This window comes from Girardinichthys multiradiatus, chromosome 2 (genome assembly GCF_021462225.1).
Source record: "Girardinichthys multiradiatus isolate DD_20200921_A chromosome 2, DD_fGirMul_XY1, whole genome shotgun sequence".
NCBI lineage: Eukaryota > Metazoa > Chordata > Actinopteri > Cyprinodontiformes > Goodeidae > Girardinichthys > Girardinichthys multiradiatus.
Window position 1 is genome coordinate 12,390,269 of NC_061795.1, and position 19,938 is coordinate 12,410,206.

The window sequence follows — 19,938 nt, forward strand, 5'->3', positions numbered from 1 at the left end:
ATCAAGATTAAAAACTTATTTGTGTAGAGTGGCCTTTGACTGGGACATCTAAACATTGTTGGTTGCGTTTTCAGTCCAATTTTCCTTTCATTTTCTTATCTATCATTCTATTCTATTCTCTTTATTTTATTTATTTTTTTAAATTACCTCTGTTGTTTGATTTTCTGTATCATTGTAATGTTTTTCCGTATGTACAGCGCCTTGAGTGCCTTATTGCTGAAAAGCGCTATACAGGTCCTTCTCAAAATATTAGCATATTGTGATAAAGTTCATTATTTTCCATAATGTCATGATGAAAATTTAACATTCATATATTTTAGATTCATTGCACACTAACTGAAATATTTCAGGTCTTTTATTGTCTTAATACGGATGATTTTGGCATACAGCTCATGAAAACCCAAAATTCCTATCTCACAAAATTAGCATATCATTAAAAGGGTCTCTAAACGAGCTATGAACCTAATCATCTGAATCAACGAGTTAACTCTAAACACCTGCAAAAGATTCCTGAGGCCTTTAAAACTCCCAGCCTGGTTCATCACTCAAAACCCCAATCATGGGTAAGACTGCCGACCTGACTGCTGTCCAGAAGGCCACTATTGACATCCTCAAGCAAGAGGGTAAGATACAGAAAGAAATTTCCGAACGAATAGGCTGTTCCCAGAGTGCTGTATCAAGGCACCTCAGTGGGAAGTCTGTGGGAAGGAAAAAGTGTGGCAGAAAACGCTGCACAACGAGAAGAGGTGACCGGACCCTGAGGAAGATAGTGGAGAAGGGCCGATTCCAGACCTTGGGGGACCTGCGGAAGCAGTGGACTGAGTCTGGAGTAGAAACATCCAGAGCCACCGTGCACAGGCGTGTGCAGGAAATGGGCTACAGGTGCCGCATTCCCCAGGTCAAGCCACTTTTGAACCAGAAACAGCAGCAGAAGCGCCTGACCTGGGCTACAGAGAAGCAGCACTGAACTGTTGCTCAGTGGTCCAAAGTACTTTTTTCGGATGAAAGCAAATTCTGCATGTCATTTGGAAATCAAGGTGCCAGAGTCTGGAGGAAGACTGGGGAGAAGGAAATGCCAAAATGCCAGAAGTCCAGTGTCAAGTACCCACAGTCAGTGATGGTCTGGGGTGCCGTGTCAGCTGCTGGTGTTGGTCCACTATGTTTTATCAAGGGCAGGGTCAATGCAGCTAGCTATCAGGAGATTTTGGAGCACTTCATGCTTCCATCTGCTGAAAAGCTTTATGGAGATGAAGATTTCATTTTTCAGCACGACCTGGCACCTGCTCACAGTGCCAAAACCACTGGTAAATGGTTTACTGACCATGGTATCACTGTGCTCAATTGGCCTGCCAACTCTCCTGACCTGAACCCCATAGAAAATCTGCGGGATATTCTATGGGGTTCAGGTCAGGAGAGTTGAACCCCATAGAAAATCTGTGGGATATTGTGAAGAGAACGTTGAGAGACTCAAGACCCAACACTCTGGATGAGCTAAAGGCCGCTATCGAAGCATCCTGGGCCTCCATAAGACCTCAGCAGTGCCACAGGCTGATTGCCTCCATGCCACGCCGCATTGAAGCAGTCATTTCTGCAAAAGGATTCCCGACCAAGTATTGAGTGCATAACTGTACATGATTATTTGAAGGTTGACGTTTTTTGTATTAAAAACACTTTTCTTTTATTGGTCGGATGAAATATGCTAATTTTGTGAGATAGGAATTTTGGGTTTTCATGAGCTGTATGCCAAAATCATCTGTATTAAGACAATAAAAGACCTGAAATATTTCAGTTAGTGTGCAATGAATCTAAAATATATGAATGTTAAATTTTCATTATGACATTATGGAAAATAATGAACTTTATCACAATATGCTAATATTTTGAGAAGGACCTGTATAAATAAACTTGACTTGACTTTTTGGATAGCATGTTATTCAGTTTGTGGTGTCTGGCAGTCTCTCTTGATGCTCTGTTTGTTGCGGTCCCTTTTGGTGGGTTTTGTTGCATAGCATGGGGTGGCTTTGCCGGGTGCAGGGCTCTGGCGGGCTGCTGGCAGCGCCAGTTGGGGCCGCTTGGCAGCTTTCCAAGTAGCTTCCTAGGGTGCTACTGACGTAGGCGTTTTGTCTGCACAAACATTCGTTTGTTCTATTGGCAATACTTTACATCAACGTTTTCCCTCTTTTCCCTTTCTTTCGTCAGTAGTAAGGTGATACAAAAACAATGAAGGTAAAGCATTCTTCAGTCATGAAGTTGGTGTTTTTTTAGAATTATATTTAAAATGGAATAATTTTATTTTTTTAGGTAACTGTAAAAATATCTGTAGAAAAGTACCTAAAAGATAATCCCATAAGCAAAAGTAGCTCATGATGACATGGTCATCCAATCAGGCTTTCAGCAAAAGATACACCTATGGTGACATACTTGTCCAATAACGTGTTTCACTCTACTTTGTTTACATCTTTCCTTGACTTAGATACATCTTCCCTTTTTGCAGATGTACCCACTAGTTGCTTGAACACAATATTAGTCTTTGCTCTTTTGCATTGTGTGGTGTCAATTTTATCTGCCATTTTACATGTTACTTTTGTATCTTTCAGTTAACATATCCTTGCACCATATGGTTACACCGTCAATTTTGTTTCTTACATCTTGCATCTTGCACACCCATCTTATCCACCATCTTGTCTTTCTGCTAGTATACCCATGGTCACACACACACACACACACACACACTCTTGTTTTGCTATATGTAGTGAGGACCATCTGTTGACTCCCATTGACTTCCATTGATTTTCAGTCATTTTCAACCCTTTCTATGCCCTAACCCTGACAATAACCCTAAACCTAACTATTACCAGTGCATGCCTAACCCTAACCTTAACCTAAAGTCAATTCACACCTTAGTCCTAAACCTAACTGTTAGCAAAATAGGTCGCGAGGACCAGCAAAATGTCCTCACTTTGGTACAAACGGTCCTCAATTTGATGGTGAAATCGGGAAAATGGTTCTCACTGTGATGCCAAGACAGGAACACACACACACACACACACATCCCCATATAAACTTTCACTTACATCTTGCTGCATTGAGAGTTATTAAATGTTTTCTGATTAGCTTTTGTTTTGTAGTTTTAATTAAAAGTTACCAGTTTAGTGAAATTCAAAGTTTATTGACTCAAGTATTTTAACTGTAAAGGTATTGCGTTAATAAATTCTGGTGCGATTTAAAGAGAAGTTGTTTGTTGTTATTTTAACACTCACTGGCCACTTTTTTAGGTACAGCTTGCTAGTACCGGGTTGGACCCCCTTTTGCCTTTACAACTGCCTTAATCCTTTGTGGCATAGATTCAACAAGGTACTGGAAACATTCCAGTACCTTGTCGAGTCGAGTTCGGTCCATATTGACATGATAGGATCACACAGATGCTGCAGATTTGTCGGCTGCACATCCATGATGTGAATCTCCCGTTCCATCACATCCCAAAGTCGCTCTATTGGATTAAGATCTGGTGACTGTGGAGGCCATTTAAGTTCACAAAACTCATTGTCATATTCAAGAAACCAGTCTGAGATGATTCGTGCTTTATGACATGGCGCATTATCCTTCTGGAAGTAACCATCAGAAGATGGGTACACTGTTGTCATAAAGGGATGGACATGGTCAGCAACAATACTCAGGTACGCTGTGCCGTTGACACGATGCTCAATTGGTACTAAAGGGCCCAAAGTGTGGCAAGAAAATATCCCCCACACCATTACACCACCACCACCAGCCTGAACCGTTGATACAAGGCAGGATGGATCCATGATTTCATGTTGCTGATGCCAAATTCTGACCCTACCATCCGAAAGTTGCAGCAGAAATCGAGACTCATCAGACCAGGCAACATTTTTCCAATCTTCTATTGTCCAATTTTGGTGACCCTGTGCAAATTGTAGCCTCAGTTTCCTGTTCCTAACTGACAGAAATGGCACCCGGTGTGGTCTTCTGCGGCTGTAGCCCATCTGTCTCAAGGTTCGACGTGTTGTACGTTCAGAGATGCTCTTCTGCATGCCTTGGTTGTAACGAGTGGTTATTTGAGTTACCGTTGCCTTTCTATCAGCTCAAACCAGTCTGGCCATTCTTCACTGACCTCTGGCATCAACAAGGCATTTGCGCCCACAGAACTGCCGCTCGCTGGATATTTTCTCTTTTTCGGACCATTCTCTGTAAACCCTAGAGATGGTAGAGCGTGAAAATCCCAGTTGATCAGCAGTTTCTGAAATACTCAGACCAGCCCGTCTGGCACCAACAACCATGCCACCTTCAAAGTCACTTAAATCACCTTTCTTCCTCATTCTGATGCTCGGTTTGAGCTGCAGCAGATCGTCTTGACCATGTCTACATGCCTAATTGCATTGAGTTGCTGCCATGTGATTGGCTGATTAGAAGTTTGCATTAATGAGCAGTTGGACAGGTGTACCTAATAAAGTGGCCGGTGAGAGTATGTGTGTAGTGTTTGCTGATTGAAAACGTCATTCCTCAGAGTCACTCCTTTATTCATTGCTCTATAATTCTACACCTCATCCAAGTACCACTTGGAAGAGGTGTGGAATTATAGAACAATAACTGAGGTATAAGGAAAATAGTTATTGATTCCTGATAATTAGGTGGTACCCTGACTAGGTCATTTACCTACAAATCAATAAATGCTCTTAGGCACATATTGCCTGAATTGTTAAATCTAGTTGCCGGAACACATTAGAGCAAATCTGCCCAAGCATGGTAAGGCCAACCAGTCCCACTATTTTGCTTGTTAAAGCTGTCGGGACTAGACATGTCAAAAAGGTCTGGTCTATGTAAACTTATCACGGACATGAGGACCATAATCTAACATTTTCTGTCAAACATAGTGTCAGAGATAGACACACTGATATACTCAAAGAAGATATGATATGAAGACACAAGCGAGTCAAAGTTATCTTTGGCTGGCCAGGGAGAGACAGACCATTCTCTTAGAGGAGTTCTGCATCACAGCCTTTTATTAAAGAAAGGAAAAAAAACATTCATGATACAGCATCGTGGGTGCAGCTACACACAGTTTCACAAATACAAGTCCTACCGAATAAAACTGGTCCTGTCCAGATACTGATACAGCACACACTGTATCCACATCTGGCATTCAATGACACGAAGATTGGCTGAGGTACGAACAGCCGTCTTCCCAGAACACCCACGCGCGCACACAAGTTTTTTCTCAGTCTGCATAGCAACCACCCAAATGCAACTCTAAGACAAGATGACAATTCTGTTAATAGTTTATAAAAGTACATCGAAGATATATGTGAAAGTATTTAAACCACTTCTATCAAAGTTCACCAAAATAAATAAATGAAAATATCTATTAATGGTAAATCATAAGGATAAAGAACTATTTTTAACTAAGCAATGATAATTTATGTACAAATCTTCCAACACCTATGAGCTCTGTGTTATCACATGCTAGTGGTTTTAATGTTTTGACTGATGAGTGTATAACATATTGCAATACAGTATATTTCTATTGATAACATGAACCTTCTTATTCTCAGAAGTGATTTATCTTCATTTTGTTTTTCTAGCGCCTGTCTGGAGCTGTTATTTCAACAGGTTTGCAGTATTTTGGTCAGAGTCTTCATGGAGTTCTTGACGTCAATGGCGATGGTCTTGTTGATTTAGCAGTGGGAGCACTAGGAGCTGTTATCATTATCTGGTAAGATTAGATAATGTTGGTCTCCCAGTGTTGTTAGTCTTTCTATATACCACTTTGATGATGCAAACTATTTAACGGCTTTGATAGAAGCATTCTGATGTGCATTAAAATTCATCAACTGCAAAGAAACAGAAGAAAAAAAGCCATATGAAATGGCTTACTGGACTGGTTTTCAAATAATCATGTCTACAGCTGAACTGTATTACTAAAATTTGATAGATGCCTCAAACTGCTCTGCACGTTTCAGATCACGAATTTGCTTTGTTATTGAGTAACTGTTTAGTTTCACAACACATTCTCTCTAATACCTCCATCACACTGATCCTGCACTTGAATGGCATTTAAAGATACACTGTCAGGGGTAAATACCGTTTCTGCATCACCTTCCTACAGATCTGATACTGTAGCTAAGCCAGGCATAGCTGGAGATCCATTTTAGACATGTCTAAAAATCTGCTGCATGAGGGTTGCAACTCAGAAATACTATACAATGTATATACCCCACATAACCCACTCACACAAATTTATTCTCACATATAAAATAAGTAATAATAGAACAATAGCAAAAATTTTTAAAATAGCATATTGCCAGGGGTGAAGTGGCAATTTGTCCATTCTGGAGAAATCCAGAATGGCCATCCAGTCTAGGGCCATCAAAATGTTACACTGTTCATGTCAGGGTGTGCTGAGGTTGTGTAGGACCCACATGCAGAGCAGAGCCAAGGAGCATCATGGTAAGTTGAAAATGAACTGAAATGAATGAAAATAAACCTTCAAAACCAGAACTTACAAAGAGCACGGTGATGAGCAGCAGGCAGGTAACATAAATCCAGGCAGGAAAAACACTCGGAAACAGTCGGCTAGGACGCAGGATAGTAACAGGGTAGACATCAGGAAGAAACGGTGGCAAACAATGAAAACCAGAGAACATAAATATTATTTCTTTCTTAAACAAGTGGTTGGACTATTTTACAATCTTATAGCACATCAGCATATTCTGTAATATTAGTGGTCTGGTGCACTTCTGTTTTGTGGAGTGAGTTTGCAGCTTATTTTAATTTGCTCTTGTTTTTGCTGTTTGCCGCAGTTTCCTTGCATTTGTTTTGTTGGTTGTAGATTTTTGCTTCTCTCTATTTACTGTGAATGCAGCATTTTTCTTTTACAGTGTTTTTCTCTTGCATTTGTCATTTTGTGTTTTTATGCTTTCGAGTTTGCATCACTTATGTGTTTGCATTGCAAACACATAAATGATGTATACTGCACGTTTGCACCTGTTGGCCACTGTAATAGTCAATCAAGAGAAATCCAAAACAGAAATACAGAAATCCATTATGCTGGTAAGATACCATGTGTTACTACATAGCTAGCATGCTGCTTTGAAGAAAGCAGGTTTGTGAGGGCGATTTTATCCTCCACCAACTTTTTGCATCATTTTTGCAACTGATCAGTGAAAGGAGCGATGGTAAATGGCAGATCTAGCAAAGCAATGAAGGAGCAGGCTCGAATTTTAAATCACATCCTGCCCAGTCACAGCTGACATCCAACCTTCACTGACATCAGTCAGTGAAGGTTGGATGTCAGCTGTGACTGTTGTTCCTGGTAAACGTGAGATGTGCTGAATGGCTCTGACCGGTGCTTTATGAGTGGCGTCGGATTCATGCCGTGACATAGCATTTTCATGTTCAGACTTCCGGACTCCAACCCTTTATCCTCCCTCCCAGACTGAACTCCATCTCCTACCAGTAAGTAAATCAGCCTTACTAAATAATATCTTCTCACTTGGAAAATCCAACCACTTACCCGTCATCCTTCCCCTTGTGGTTGGTGCGTTTCCATTCCCGGTCCACTTCATCAGTTCCTGTAAAACAATAAACCCAATTAACTTTTCTCCTGTCTCTTGAGTGTTTCTGCATGACAGAAGACTCAGGCCACTCAGACCCAGCAGATTCACTTTTGAGATCTCTGTCAAATCATGGTGCTCAAATTCAGTCTCATGGGAATTCTCTCCGATCTCTTCTAGAACAACTTCACACCAACCAACAGCTCGAGCAGATGGCTTATATTCTACAATACTCCCTGGGACATTCTTCCGCCACAAACCCCAGAGGGCGCCACCGAAAACCCACCATTCAGTTACTTACTCACTCTCGTGATGTAATTTCCCCCAATCCTGAGAAATTCTCGGATGAAATCAGTAACTGTGGAGGTTTCCTGCAACAAAGTTCTCTGGGTTTTAATCATTCTCCACGATCCTTTCCTCATGATGACGTGAAGATATCCTATATTCTAGGTTTACTCACAGGAAAAGCTCTTCGCTGGGCTGAAGCAAGGTTTGCAAATTACAACCATTTGGTTGTTCATTTAATGAGTTCGTTAGTGAGTTCAGACAGACCTTCTTCTCTGAAACAGACCAGACGAGCATAGCTCGTCGCCTTTGGGCCTTGAAACTAGGTCCGTATCAGATTTCTCCATTGAGTTCAGAACATTACCAGCCGCTTTAGGAGCTTTCTTTCAGTCACTTAATAAATCTTTAAAGGATGAAGTCGCTCACCTCGATGAACCAAAAACACTAAATGAGCTAATCGGTTTAGCGGCCCGAATTGTTAGTCGTATGAGGGAAAGAAAGAAACTAAGTGAGGAAAGAGCAGCTGTGAGACCCCAGATCCAATTACGCACACAATTTCAACCCAGACCAAACACCTAACCATCCACACAACAAAATAATCACTATTTTCAGCACCTGCACCTATGCAAATAGGAAGAACTCGTTTGACCCGAAGAAAGACAGAAACGCCGAGAATCAACCCAATGTTTATATTGTGGATCCCCTGATCATTTAAGTGCTTCATTTCCAGTTCAGCCAAAAGAGAGGGTCCGTCAGTTGTGAGAGGGTAGTCGGTGGACCAAAACCTCTTTCCAAAGACACCTAGACTCACTTTACCTGCGACCATCATATTTTCCAAAGACACTCTCAACTTATCAGCTTTAGTCAACTCCGGAAGTGGACAGAATTTAATTGATCAAAACCTGGTAGTCTATCCACAGATAGAAGTTGAACCTCTGCCCACACCTCAGCAAGTAATAGCTATATATGGAAGGACTCTCCAGAAGGTCATTCATCAAACTAAACCGTTGGAACTCATAATCTCAGGTAACCACAGAGAATGGGTTTCTTTCTTTCTGTTTCCTGTAACTCAAACACTACTGGTCCTGGGCTTTTCTTGGCTGCAAAAACATTACCTGCAACTGAACTGGTCTGATGGTGACATAAATTCCTGTTCCTCTAAATGTCTCTACTCTTGCTTACAGTCTACTGTTTACTCGAGTCGTTCTGTGGAGAACATGGAAGAGGCTAAACCCATTGATTTTTCACATATTCCCCAAGAATATCATGATTTAAAACAAGTCTTCAGCAAGACTGAATCCTTGCCTCTGCCCCCCCATCGGTCATACGACTATGCTATTGAGCTATTACCTGTAGTGTTCATGCCTGAGAGTCAACTTTACAGCATTTCCCATCCTGAAAGACAACCTATGGAGAAATGTATTACAGAGTCACTGGCTGCTGGGATAATCCATCATTCGTCCTCTCCCCTGGGGGCAGGTTTCTTCTTTGTGGGCAAGAAGGATGGTTCCTTCCGTCCTTGCATCGATTACAGAGGTTTGAACCAAATCACTATCAAAAACAAATATCCGCTACCACTACTCACATCCGCCTTCAAACCTGTTCACAAAGCCACCATGTTCACCAAAATTCATGTTCTCCTAAATGCTTATCACCTTGTCCGGATCCGCCAGGGGGACGAATGGAAAACGGCATTTAAAACCACTTTAGGCCAGTTTGAATACTTGGTGATGCTGTTTGGGCTCTGTAACGCACCAGCAGTTTTTCAAGCTCCAGTAATTGACGTCTTTCGTGACTTTCTTAATGACTTTGTTTTTGTGTATCTCGATGAAATCCTAATCTATTCCTGAGACCTCACCGAACACCGTCATCATGTCCCCCTGGTCCTGCAACGCCTCCTAGAGAACCGACTCTTCGTTAAGGCGGATAAATGCGAGTTCGATCAGCCTTCAGTCACCTTCCTGTGATTCATCTTGGAGGGTGGGCAGGTTCGGTTCGATCCTGACAAGATCAAGCCCGTGCTCGACTGGCCCATCCCTGACTCAAGAAAACAACTCCAGCGTTTTTTAGGATTTGCACACTTTCTACAGAAGATTCATCAGAAACTTCACCCAAATTGCAGCTCCCCTCACAGCACTTACCTCCACCAAGGTTCAGTTCAAGTGGAGTCCAGAAGCCAACTCAGCTTTCACCCATTTGAATCAATCCAGACCCTTCCAAACAGTTCACTTTAGAGGTAGACGCCTCTGACACCGGTGTAGGTCCTGTGCTCTCTCAAAGTTCCATGGCTGATGGAAAAATTCACCCCTGTGCCTTTTTCTCCTGCAGATTGTCAGACATGGAGCAAAACTACGACGTGGAGGACAAGAAACTGCTCGCCATAAAACTGGCCTTGGAAGAATGGCGTCACTGGCTCGAGGGTGCTGAACAACCCGTGGTTGTATGGACTGATAATAAGAATTTATCATATTTCCAGATGCCCAAACGCCTAAGCTCTCACCAGTTACGCTGGTCTCTATTTTTCTCCCGCTTCAACCTTGCAATCTGTTACAGACCCGGTTCCAAAAATGTAAAGCCTGATGCCCTGTCCTGCCAATACTTGCCAGATGTTCAGAAAAACAGCCAGCCACCCTTCTGTCTCCCAGTTGCCATCACATGGGAGATCGAGAGCATTGTCTGGACAGGATCACCCATTTGGGTCAATATTCCATCAACAGTCAGATCTCGCCTATCTGGTTCCATTCCACCAAGTTTGCAGCACACCCAAGGTCAAGCCGCACCATAGCACTGATCTCCTGGTGGTTTTGGTGGCCTGGCATGCACAAGGACGTAAAGGAGTACATCAAAGCCTGCACCGTTTGTGCTCGAAGCAAACCTTCTCATCAACCCCCAGCCGGCCTTCTGCAACCTCTAGTGCCCACACGACCTTGGTCCCATGTCGCTCTAGCTTTAAGTTACTGACCTTCTCGTATACTCCTTCCAGGATTGAATCAAGCTCCAGCTGACAGCCTCAAGCCTCCTTGGACTCACTGGCCTCTGGAACCGAACCTTGCTCACCCTCCGTCGTGCACACCACCAACCAAGTTCCACCTCCAGCAAACCACCACCAAGGATCAATACTATACAAGTAACTTCACTACTGGCGATCCCTCAACTTCAGTGGAACAAACTCCTACAGGTGACTACACTCATCATACTCACCATAAAATCACTTACCTTGTTCCCCAGAGATCCAGCGCCTCGTTCAGACTTCCGGACTCCAACCGTTTATCCTCCCTCCCGGACTGAACTCCATCTCCTACCAGTAACCAAATCAGGCTTACTAATTAATATCTTCTCACTTGGAAAATCCAACCACTTACCAGTCGTCCTTCCCCTTGAAGTTGGTGCACAACCAGTCCCGGTCCACCTTATCACTTCCTGTAAAACTGTAACCCTAACTCTAACCCTAACCTAATTAACTTTAGTCCTGTCTCTTAAGTGTTTCTGCATGTGGGTCAGATCCGTTAAAAAAACATGACAATGTTGACATATACATAGAAGGTTCTCTCACTCCGCCATCTGTCATTGTTTTTATGCCTCCTCGCCACAGTGACAGCAGACATTTTTGTGAGCCAGTTTGCACTGGCCTTTTATACATGCTAAATATGGGCACAAAATCAGCACCCGCAATCCGTTTCAGGTTTGATAAATCGTGTTGCAGGTGGTGAGGAATCACATTTCATCATCCTAGCTTGTGGTGCTGCTTATTTGGCCTACGACGCTGTTGTAAAAGAGTTTTAACATTATCTCTAAAATGTATTCCATTATTAATCTTTGATTAAATAACATTTAAAGTCGAAAACGCAACTACCGTCCGGTAAATAGAAAATGTGAACACATAGTGCTCTATCTGTTCAGGTCCCGGGGCGTAGTGCGGATTGATGCCAAAATGACTTTTGAACCGGAGAAGATCAACATCTTTAACAAGAACTGTCAGCGAGGTGGGAAGGAGGTCACTTGCATGTCAGTTGCTGTCTGTCTGAGGGTAGACAGCAGGATAAAAACCAAGCAAGATAACAGAAATGAAGTTGGTGAGTGATGCCTGCACATTTTCTCTTGACTGATTTATTCTGATGTCTTATACAAACAAGTAATTTTACTTGCTAAAGAATTACCGTTAAATGTTAGAATTTTCAAGTATAAGAAATTATACGATACGATTATGCGATTGTTCCACTCTTATAAAGCAGTCAGTAAAGGGGCATTACTGAGGACATAAAATTGACTTTCATGTCCCCTGAAATACATTTTAAGGGATGTAAAGCATCTCTCATGAGACTATAGTCATTTACATTATGACTGTTGTGTATAGAACCTGGATATGAAATGACTAGTGATAATAAGTATCTCTTAATCTCTCATTTATATTTTCTTTTTCCTAAGCTGTTTGGTACAGTCTGGTTTTTGATGAGAAGCGTTTTCCCCCCTGGGCAGTCATGGATGAATCACATCGACAGCAGCCCAGAACTCTTTTTTTACACACTGGGAATCAGAAATGTGAATACCTTGGCTTTTTTGTGCAGGTCAGAATTAACCTTTTTGACAGAACATACTCAAAGTGTTTGCTTATACATGACGTGAATCCTTAAAGCAAAACCACCACTCACATATACAGGACATAGCAGATTACAGGCGGCCTATAGTGGTTGTTATGGAGGCAGGACTTCAGAGCCAGGACAAGGGGCCAGTGTTGGATCCAGACTGGCCGACAACCCTAAGAACTGAGGTGAATGTCCAAAATATTTGTTGTGTTTTCACCATTGCAGGTTTCTTCTATTTTGTATTTATTTTTTTGATCATACCTAAATGTTTTAAATCATCAATCAAATCTTAAAATCAGTAAAAGAAAATTAAATATTTAATTAAATTAAATGTTATTGTAGCTCGCTTCCACTTCTTCTCCCATGATGGAAATAGTGTCTGACCTATTCTTGTGTCTGTTAAAATCTACAATCATCCCCGTTGTTTTATTTGCATTCAAGACAAGATAAGACAAGACAAGATAACTGTTTCCACACCAGGCCACAAAGCAGTCCACCAGCTCCCTCAGCTTCTTGTCCATCTCTGATCCACCCCACAACTGCAGAATCATCCGAGTATTTCTGCAGATGACAGGAGTCTGTCTTGTACTGGAAGTCTGAAGTGTACAGAGTGAAAAGGAATGGTGAGAGCACAGTTGCCTGTGGTGCCCCTGTGCTGCTAACTACCTGGTTAGACACACAACCCTTCATTCTCACAAACTCTGGCCTGTTTGTCAGGTAGTCTTTGATCCAGGAGATTGTTGAGGCCTCCACCTGAGTTATCCGAAGTTTTTTTCAAAGCAAATCTAATTGAATTGTGGTAAATGTACTGGAGAAATCATGATGTACATGATCCTCATGGTGCTGCTGGCGTTGTCCAGATGACAGTGGGATTGTTGAAGCAGGTGTATGATGGCATCTTCAACTTCAACTCCAAAGCAATAAGCAAACTGAAAGAGGTCCTGATAGTTTATTGTTTGCTTACTCAGGTGGGCCAACAAGAGTCTCTCTAGGACCTTCATGATCTAAGATGTCAGGGCAACAGGACTATAGTCCTTAAGAACTGATGGGAGAGTTTTCTTTGGTACAGGAACAAGACAGGAGGTCTTCAACACTGGCCAAGGCTAAAGTCGGAGAGGTGCTGCAGAATCCTACAGAGCTGCTCTGCACAGGCCTTCAGGACTCTAGGGCTGACACAATCTGGATCTGCAGCCTTGTTCCGGTTCAGTATTTCCAGATGTCTCTTCACCTGACTTCCTTAGACACACAGGTGAAAGGGGGAGGCAAAGGGAGCATCAGAATCTGTGTGTCAGCTGTGGGTCCTGTGGGTCAAAGAATGGTCTGTTTGGCTGTGAGCAGGAGAGGAGGATGCCGAGCTTATTTCTGAATTGAACCTATTGAAGGAAGTGTTTAGTTCATTGGCTCTATCCAAAGATCCATCAGTCTGATCTTCCTTCTGCTTGAAGCCTGTGATCTTCTTCAACCCTGACCATACATCTCTGATATTGTTTTGCTGGAGCTTGATCTCTAACTTCCTCTTGTACACCTCCTTGCTGTCTTTTATCTTGACTTTAAGTTGCTTCTGTATACTCCTCAACAATTCTGTCTCATTTTCAGAAGGCTCTTTTTTTCTTGTTAAACATGTCCTTCAAGTCACTGGTGATCCAGGGTTTATTATGGGGAAGCATCTCACCATTCTGGTGGAGATGGTCTGTGTTATCCACACCAAAGTTTATATAGTCTTTCACACACTCAGTCATGGCATTGATGTCCTCTCCATGTGGCTGGCACAGTGCATCCCAGTATCTCGCCTCAAAGCAACCTTACAGGGCTTCTTCAGCTTCCTGTGACCATTTTCTCACAGTTCTCTTTATTAATGGTTGCCTCTGAACAAGAGGCTTATATTTCGAGCAGAAAAATACAAGATTGTGATCTGATTTACCTAGAACAGGTCTTTAGAGATGTATGGGTCCTTGACATTTGCATAAAACAAATCCAATGTTCTGTTTTCTCTGGTGGAGCAGTTGACAAACTGTTGAAACGCTGGAAGTGTAGCAGAGAGTGAAGCATGGTTAAAATCACCAGATATTGCCACAAAAGTATTGAGTTGTTGTGTCTGTAGCTTAGCAACAATTGAGTTGATGGCATCACATGCAGTGTCTGCAACAGCTAAAGGTGGAACGTATACTGGTGAACTCTCTGGGTAAATAATATGGATGAAAACTTACTGCTAACAGTTCAACATCTGAACTGCAGAGACGACACTTTACAGTGACATGTCCTGAATTACACCATCTGTTGTTCACAAGTACTGCCAGTCCACCTCCTGCTGCTCCTCTTTAAATCTCTGTCTGTTCGTATTGTCAGCATGCCTGGCAGAGAGATGCTGGAGTCAGGGATATGATCCTGCAGCCACGTCTCAGTGAAACATATAATACTTGTTAGAATTAGAAAGCTGATAAATACAGACAAGTGTAAAATAAGACACAAGTGAACCAAGTAAGTTTGACTTGCAAGGGTGAAACAGTCCTCTGCCAGAACAGCGACTTCTTTCTCACAAAGGGAGAAATCTTTGCACCAGCCTTTTATTTACAACTCACATTCCTACAAGTAAAAAGCGAGAATCGGTTCAGCCAATTCTTACAGAGATTTAAACTTAAAAGAGTGGTCATTCCCATATATGGTATAAGCATGTCATGTCTAGGGATTGATCCACTCCAGACCGCATTCCTTAACCTTCCACAAACGCTTTTTCACACTAAAAAACAATCACAGGAATCATCTTAACTAGAGTAGAACTTCAAACATAAACCTGGTTTAAACTAAACAATGATCATTTTTATACGTTTTTCCAACAATACTGCATTCCCGATACTCTGGCTGGGTCCTTTGTAGGGCTTGGAGTTCATCCAACTTCTTTCCCAAGGATCTCACATCGTACATCAGATTAGATGGAAGAAATTGTTTGAACTTCCTTGTTCTCTCTCTTCTCTTTGCTCCTGTTCTACATCCTCCTTTTCAATTCATCATGGATTTGGTGTTGTAGTTGAAGTATTATTTTATTTTTGAGATATTAATTATCTGCTCCTGTTTGTAAAAGAAAACAACCCCGTTTCCATGTTGATGCATCATAGCAGAAGTTAAAAAGTAAAAAAGTATCAGCAAAAATCCTTCCAGCTGCACAGCTTCCGATACCAGAGGATAATCGTCCAAAAGAATACATTTTATCCACCACAATAGGAATTTAAGTTCTTAAAAAGAAAAAAATCCGAAAGAAAAGTAACAGAGCCACTCCAACCTGTTGCCACTGTGAGCGGCGCAATTCAAGAATAACAAAATATGCTTGAAAATGTGTTTGATGATTGTCACAAAATAGTGGAAAACTGTGGAAACCTTTACGGTTGGCAATATTTTTTTTCCCAGCATTGTAAAACAGCAGTTCCTTAAGTCATTTATACGCCCTGTTTACATGACGTTTTCCGGTAAAAAGTTTGTTTTATTTAGTTTAGTAATTAGTTGTGCTTCTACTGTTCATTTACATAATAAAGGCGCATGTTTTCTCAGAAAATGGCACAATTTGAAAATAGCTTCTAGAGTGTAATAGTTTGAAAACATCCTAGTCTCCATTGTCGCATAGACAGGAAAATTGTTTCCTCTGATTCTTTTACTGATTTTTAAAATGTTTTTGTGTCTTTAATCTGGTTTATGTGAAGTTTTCCTAATCCTGAGTTTTATTGTTGTTGGTGGTGTACCTAATATTATACATTATATCATATTATATATTGTCTATATTTTTATTTTATTATCCCTGCAGCTTCCGTTCTGGAATGGATGTGAGGGGGATACCTGCATTCCTGACCTTATACTCCACAGTCACACTGACCTTTTAAATGTTCTGTAAGTAGTTGAGTCAGTTTTCAAAATTTGAATACACATGAAGATGTATTGGAACAGAAAATGCTTTTTGTTTTACCTGAAGGCAGTTCTGCAGCACATGGAAACATGCCACCTACTCACTCTGCAACCATCAAAAGGGAGATGAAGAGAAAGTGTTTGTTTTTGAGAATGGGCGGAGGAAAATTACTGTGTTTGCTCAGCTAGAAAACCGGGGAGAGAATGCATACAGAGCTACACTCAACATCTCCACTACCCCTAACCTACTTTTCTCCAGTCTCTTAGTCAAGGTACTCGAATGTATTACTGTTTAACAGAATTAATGGTGGCTTTGTGTCTCAAAGTGACATGCTCCCTGTCCCACAGGAACAATCGGATATCCAAATTGAATGTTCCACTGAGAACAGAACATCCTCCCTGAGGAGCTGTAACATCAGTGCTCCATTCATGAGGTCACTGGCCCAGGTGGGTTAAATATGGCAGAGGACTTTCATTAAGACTTTTAATACTGTACAACTGGTTTAAGCAATAAATGTTTTTTCAGGTTTCAAAGTTGCAAATAAATAAAAAAAATAACTAGAAAATTCAAACTTTGAATCCTACTTTTATATCTCAACAGGCTTGAACACAGCATACACACTGACGCCAACCATTTATATTACAGCTCATCTTGAGTCTTTTGCTTTAAAACTTTGCTATTTGCTTTTAAATATAGCTTTTGATGACAAAAAAAAACATCCTCAGTTCAATATGATGGAATGCTGTAGTGTCAATTTAAATTAGATGGCAGCTATTCAGATTTTGATGATGCTTTTTAAAGAATGAGCTGTCTCCCATAAATCCCATAAATTTTGCAAGGCAACGCATGTTTATTTGCATAGCACATTTCAGTAACAAAACAATTCAAAGTGCTTTACATGATGAAAACAGAAGAAAAGACAACAAGTAAAGAAAAGCTGGAACACAGACTAAAATTAATCATGTTTCAGTTAATAGTTTGAATTGAACAATTAAAAGCAACTCTAAATAAATGGGTTTTTAATCTTGAAGTAAATCAGGAATTCAGCATTTTTGCAGTTTTCTGGAAGTTAGTTCCAGATTAGTGGACCATAAGGACTGAATGCTGCTTCTCTATATTTGGATCTGATTCTGGGGATGCAGAGTTGACTTGCACCAGAATGCCTGAGTGGTCATGTGTTTTGGTGGAGTTGAATCCAGGTGCATACAGAAGGATCGGATTCTCATTTAAAATGTAATAATTTAATATAGAACAGGCCGGAGAAGAGCGAGAAAACATACAACAAGAACAGTAAAGAGCTAAGGAACAGTAAAAAAGAAAGGGAAACCCAAAATAATCTTAATTCGAAAATAAGGCGGTTTATTGAAACACAAACACTCACAATCCTTGAGAGTTGAAAAGTTTTACCCAGATATCCCATGTCACAGGAATGTTCCTGTAAAAAAACTCAAAATCCTTTCCTGTTGTCTCTAAAATACAATGAAAAATATTAAAGTTTATGCTGTCTTTTAGAAAATATTCCTTTGTCACAGAGTCTATTCTGAGTCAAATATATACAGTAGTGTACTTTTAGGTTATGGTTAGAATTGTTTACAATTTGTGACAAGAAACTAAAATATGGAATCCCAACTAGAGGAAACAGAATGTACACATAGTGGCCATTGTATTAGGTATATTTTGCTAAATCTTGGATTGGACCCCTTTGGACCTAAGAACTGCCTTCGTTTGTCGGAGGTGTCAGAAAAATTTTTCAGAGGATTTGCTACTTGTTAACATGATAGCATAACACTGTTGCTGCAAACTTTTCATCTGTACATCCATGAAAAACTCAGTTTGAAAGTATTGGAGCTTTGTGGCATGATTTATTATTCTGTTAATTGCAGCCATTAAAAACTGGCTACACTGTGGTCATCGTGATGAACAATATCAGCAAAATACTCAGGGAGGTTGTGGTGCTTAATTGTTGTTCAAGTTGGTACTGAGAGGCCCAATGTGTGCCAAGAAAATATTGACCCCCTGGTTCTAGCATCTGAATGATGAAGCCAGGGGCGTTTTTAGGGTCTCAAAACATTGGGGGCTTTAGCCCAAATCCAAAATATTTAGATTTCAATAAGACAATTTATAGGTGATTTAAAATCAAAATAATATAGGACATATTGTACCAGTTCTCTGTCTCGGGTGGTTTTAGACTGAATGTAAATTATTGTGAATCAAACAAAAAAGGTTTGCAATAATTTTACTTTTTATTTTTGTTAGAAGCTGAATGAAGGAAAAGGAGAAACAGAGTTTAGGCCTGATGAAAAACCATTTTCCTGAAGCAAATAATGACACATTTTAAGGTATTTCAAAAAGAACTTAATCACAATTTTTGCTGACAAATGTTTATCTTAAACTCAGAGATGTTTACTATGGACCAGATAAATGTGCTTCTTTTGTCATCTACATAAATGACCTTTTTAAACTTTATTCTCAAAGTGTTTCACTCCTGAGGCTCCATTGTCTTTATTCTTATATTTCAAAAAAGGAAAGTGGTATAAAGTTGATTTTCCTAAATCTTAGTCAAATGGTAAAATCCTGAAACACATTTATTTTACTATGCCAAGAGCTTTCGAAACATTTTATTAAAATTTTTTTATGAACCTGTTCTCTTTTATTGCCATCTTTTCAGCCCTTCGTTCCACTTCTGAAGAAATTTGTCCGGCCAAAAATAATAAATGAAACATTTTACAACAGTCTTTTATTCTGCACTGAGCATGTGAGACATTAATGCAGTTCTTACTATTAAACACTTTCTGAGAGGAAGTGTTGGCAACCATCCTCTTTATGCTTCCCAGCTGATGAATAGATGCGCAACACCTGTCGCCTCAGGACTCTCCTACTGGCGGCACCTAGTGTTGGAAAGATGTTAGCAGCAGGCAGCAGATGACTCCAGATCCTGACACCACCTCCCCCTCAACGGCCGCCTCCTGGCGGCCCAGAAGATGCAGTTTGGAGGCCCGGAAATCTCGGATCAGGGAGGGATCGATGATGAAGGAACCCGGAACCCAGGAGCGGTGCTCCGGACTGTACCCCTCCCAGTTGACGAGGTACTGACATCCACGTCCCCGTCGTCGAGAGGCCACAATGCGGCGAACAGAGTAGACAGGGTGGCCCTGAAAGTCCCGGGCGGGCGGAGGGGGCAAGCCCTGAGGGCAGAGCGGGCTGGTCTGGACAGGCTTCAATTGAGAAACGTGAAAAACAGGGTGAACACAGAGACTGGGAGGCAGACGGAGGCGAACAGAGGCAGGACCAACAAGAGAATCAACCACGTAGGGCCCGATGAACCTGGGAGAAAGCTTTCTGGACAGGGACTGAAGTGGGATGTCCCGTGCGGCGGGCCAAACCTTCTGACCAGGGAGGTAACTAGGAGTGGGCCGACGTCGACGGTTTGCGTAGAGCTTATTTTGGGCTGCTGTCCGGTGAAGCGCCCGGCTGGCGGCGTTCCATGCCCGCTTACATCTCCGGATGTGGTGTCGCACAGTAGTAACAGTGATGTCCTTCTCCTCCGACGGGAACAACGGGGGCTGGTATCCCAAGGAGGCTTCGAAAGGGGAATAGCCGGTGGCTG

At 41.4% G+C, this 19,938-nt stretch overlaps 1 protein-coding gene across 2 annotated transcripts in view; it reads left to right on the forward strand.

Moving 5' to 3' along the window:
- Positions 1-19,938, forward strand: part of LOC124879046 (integrin alpha-11-like) — a 146,481-nt gene that overhangs the window by 83,516 nt on the left and 43,027 nt on the right. For both annotated transcript variants that reach the window (XM_047383316.1, XM_047383324.1), the window contains exons 15-21: positions 5,601-5,731; positions 11,757-11,929; positions 12,282-12,421; positions 12,514-12,624; positions 16,233-16,315; positions 16,398-16,602; positions 16,679-16,777. In XM_047383316.1, coding sequence (XP_047239272.1) covers positions 5,601-5,731; positions 11,757-11,929; positions 12,282-12,421; positions 12,514-12,624; positions 16,233-16,315; positions 16,398-16,602; positions 16,679-16,777 — 942 coding nt within the window. The remainder of the gene's footprint in view (positions 1-5,600; positions 5,732-11,756; positions 11,930-12,281; positions 12,422-12,513; positions 12,625-16,232; positions 16,316-16,397; positions 16,603-16,678; positions 16,778-19,938) is intronic.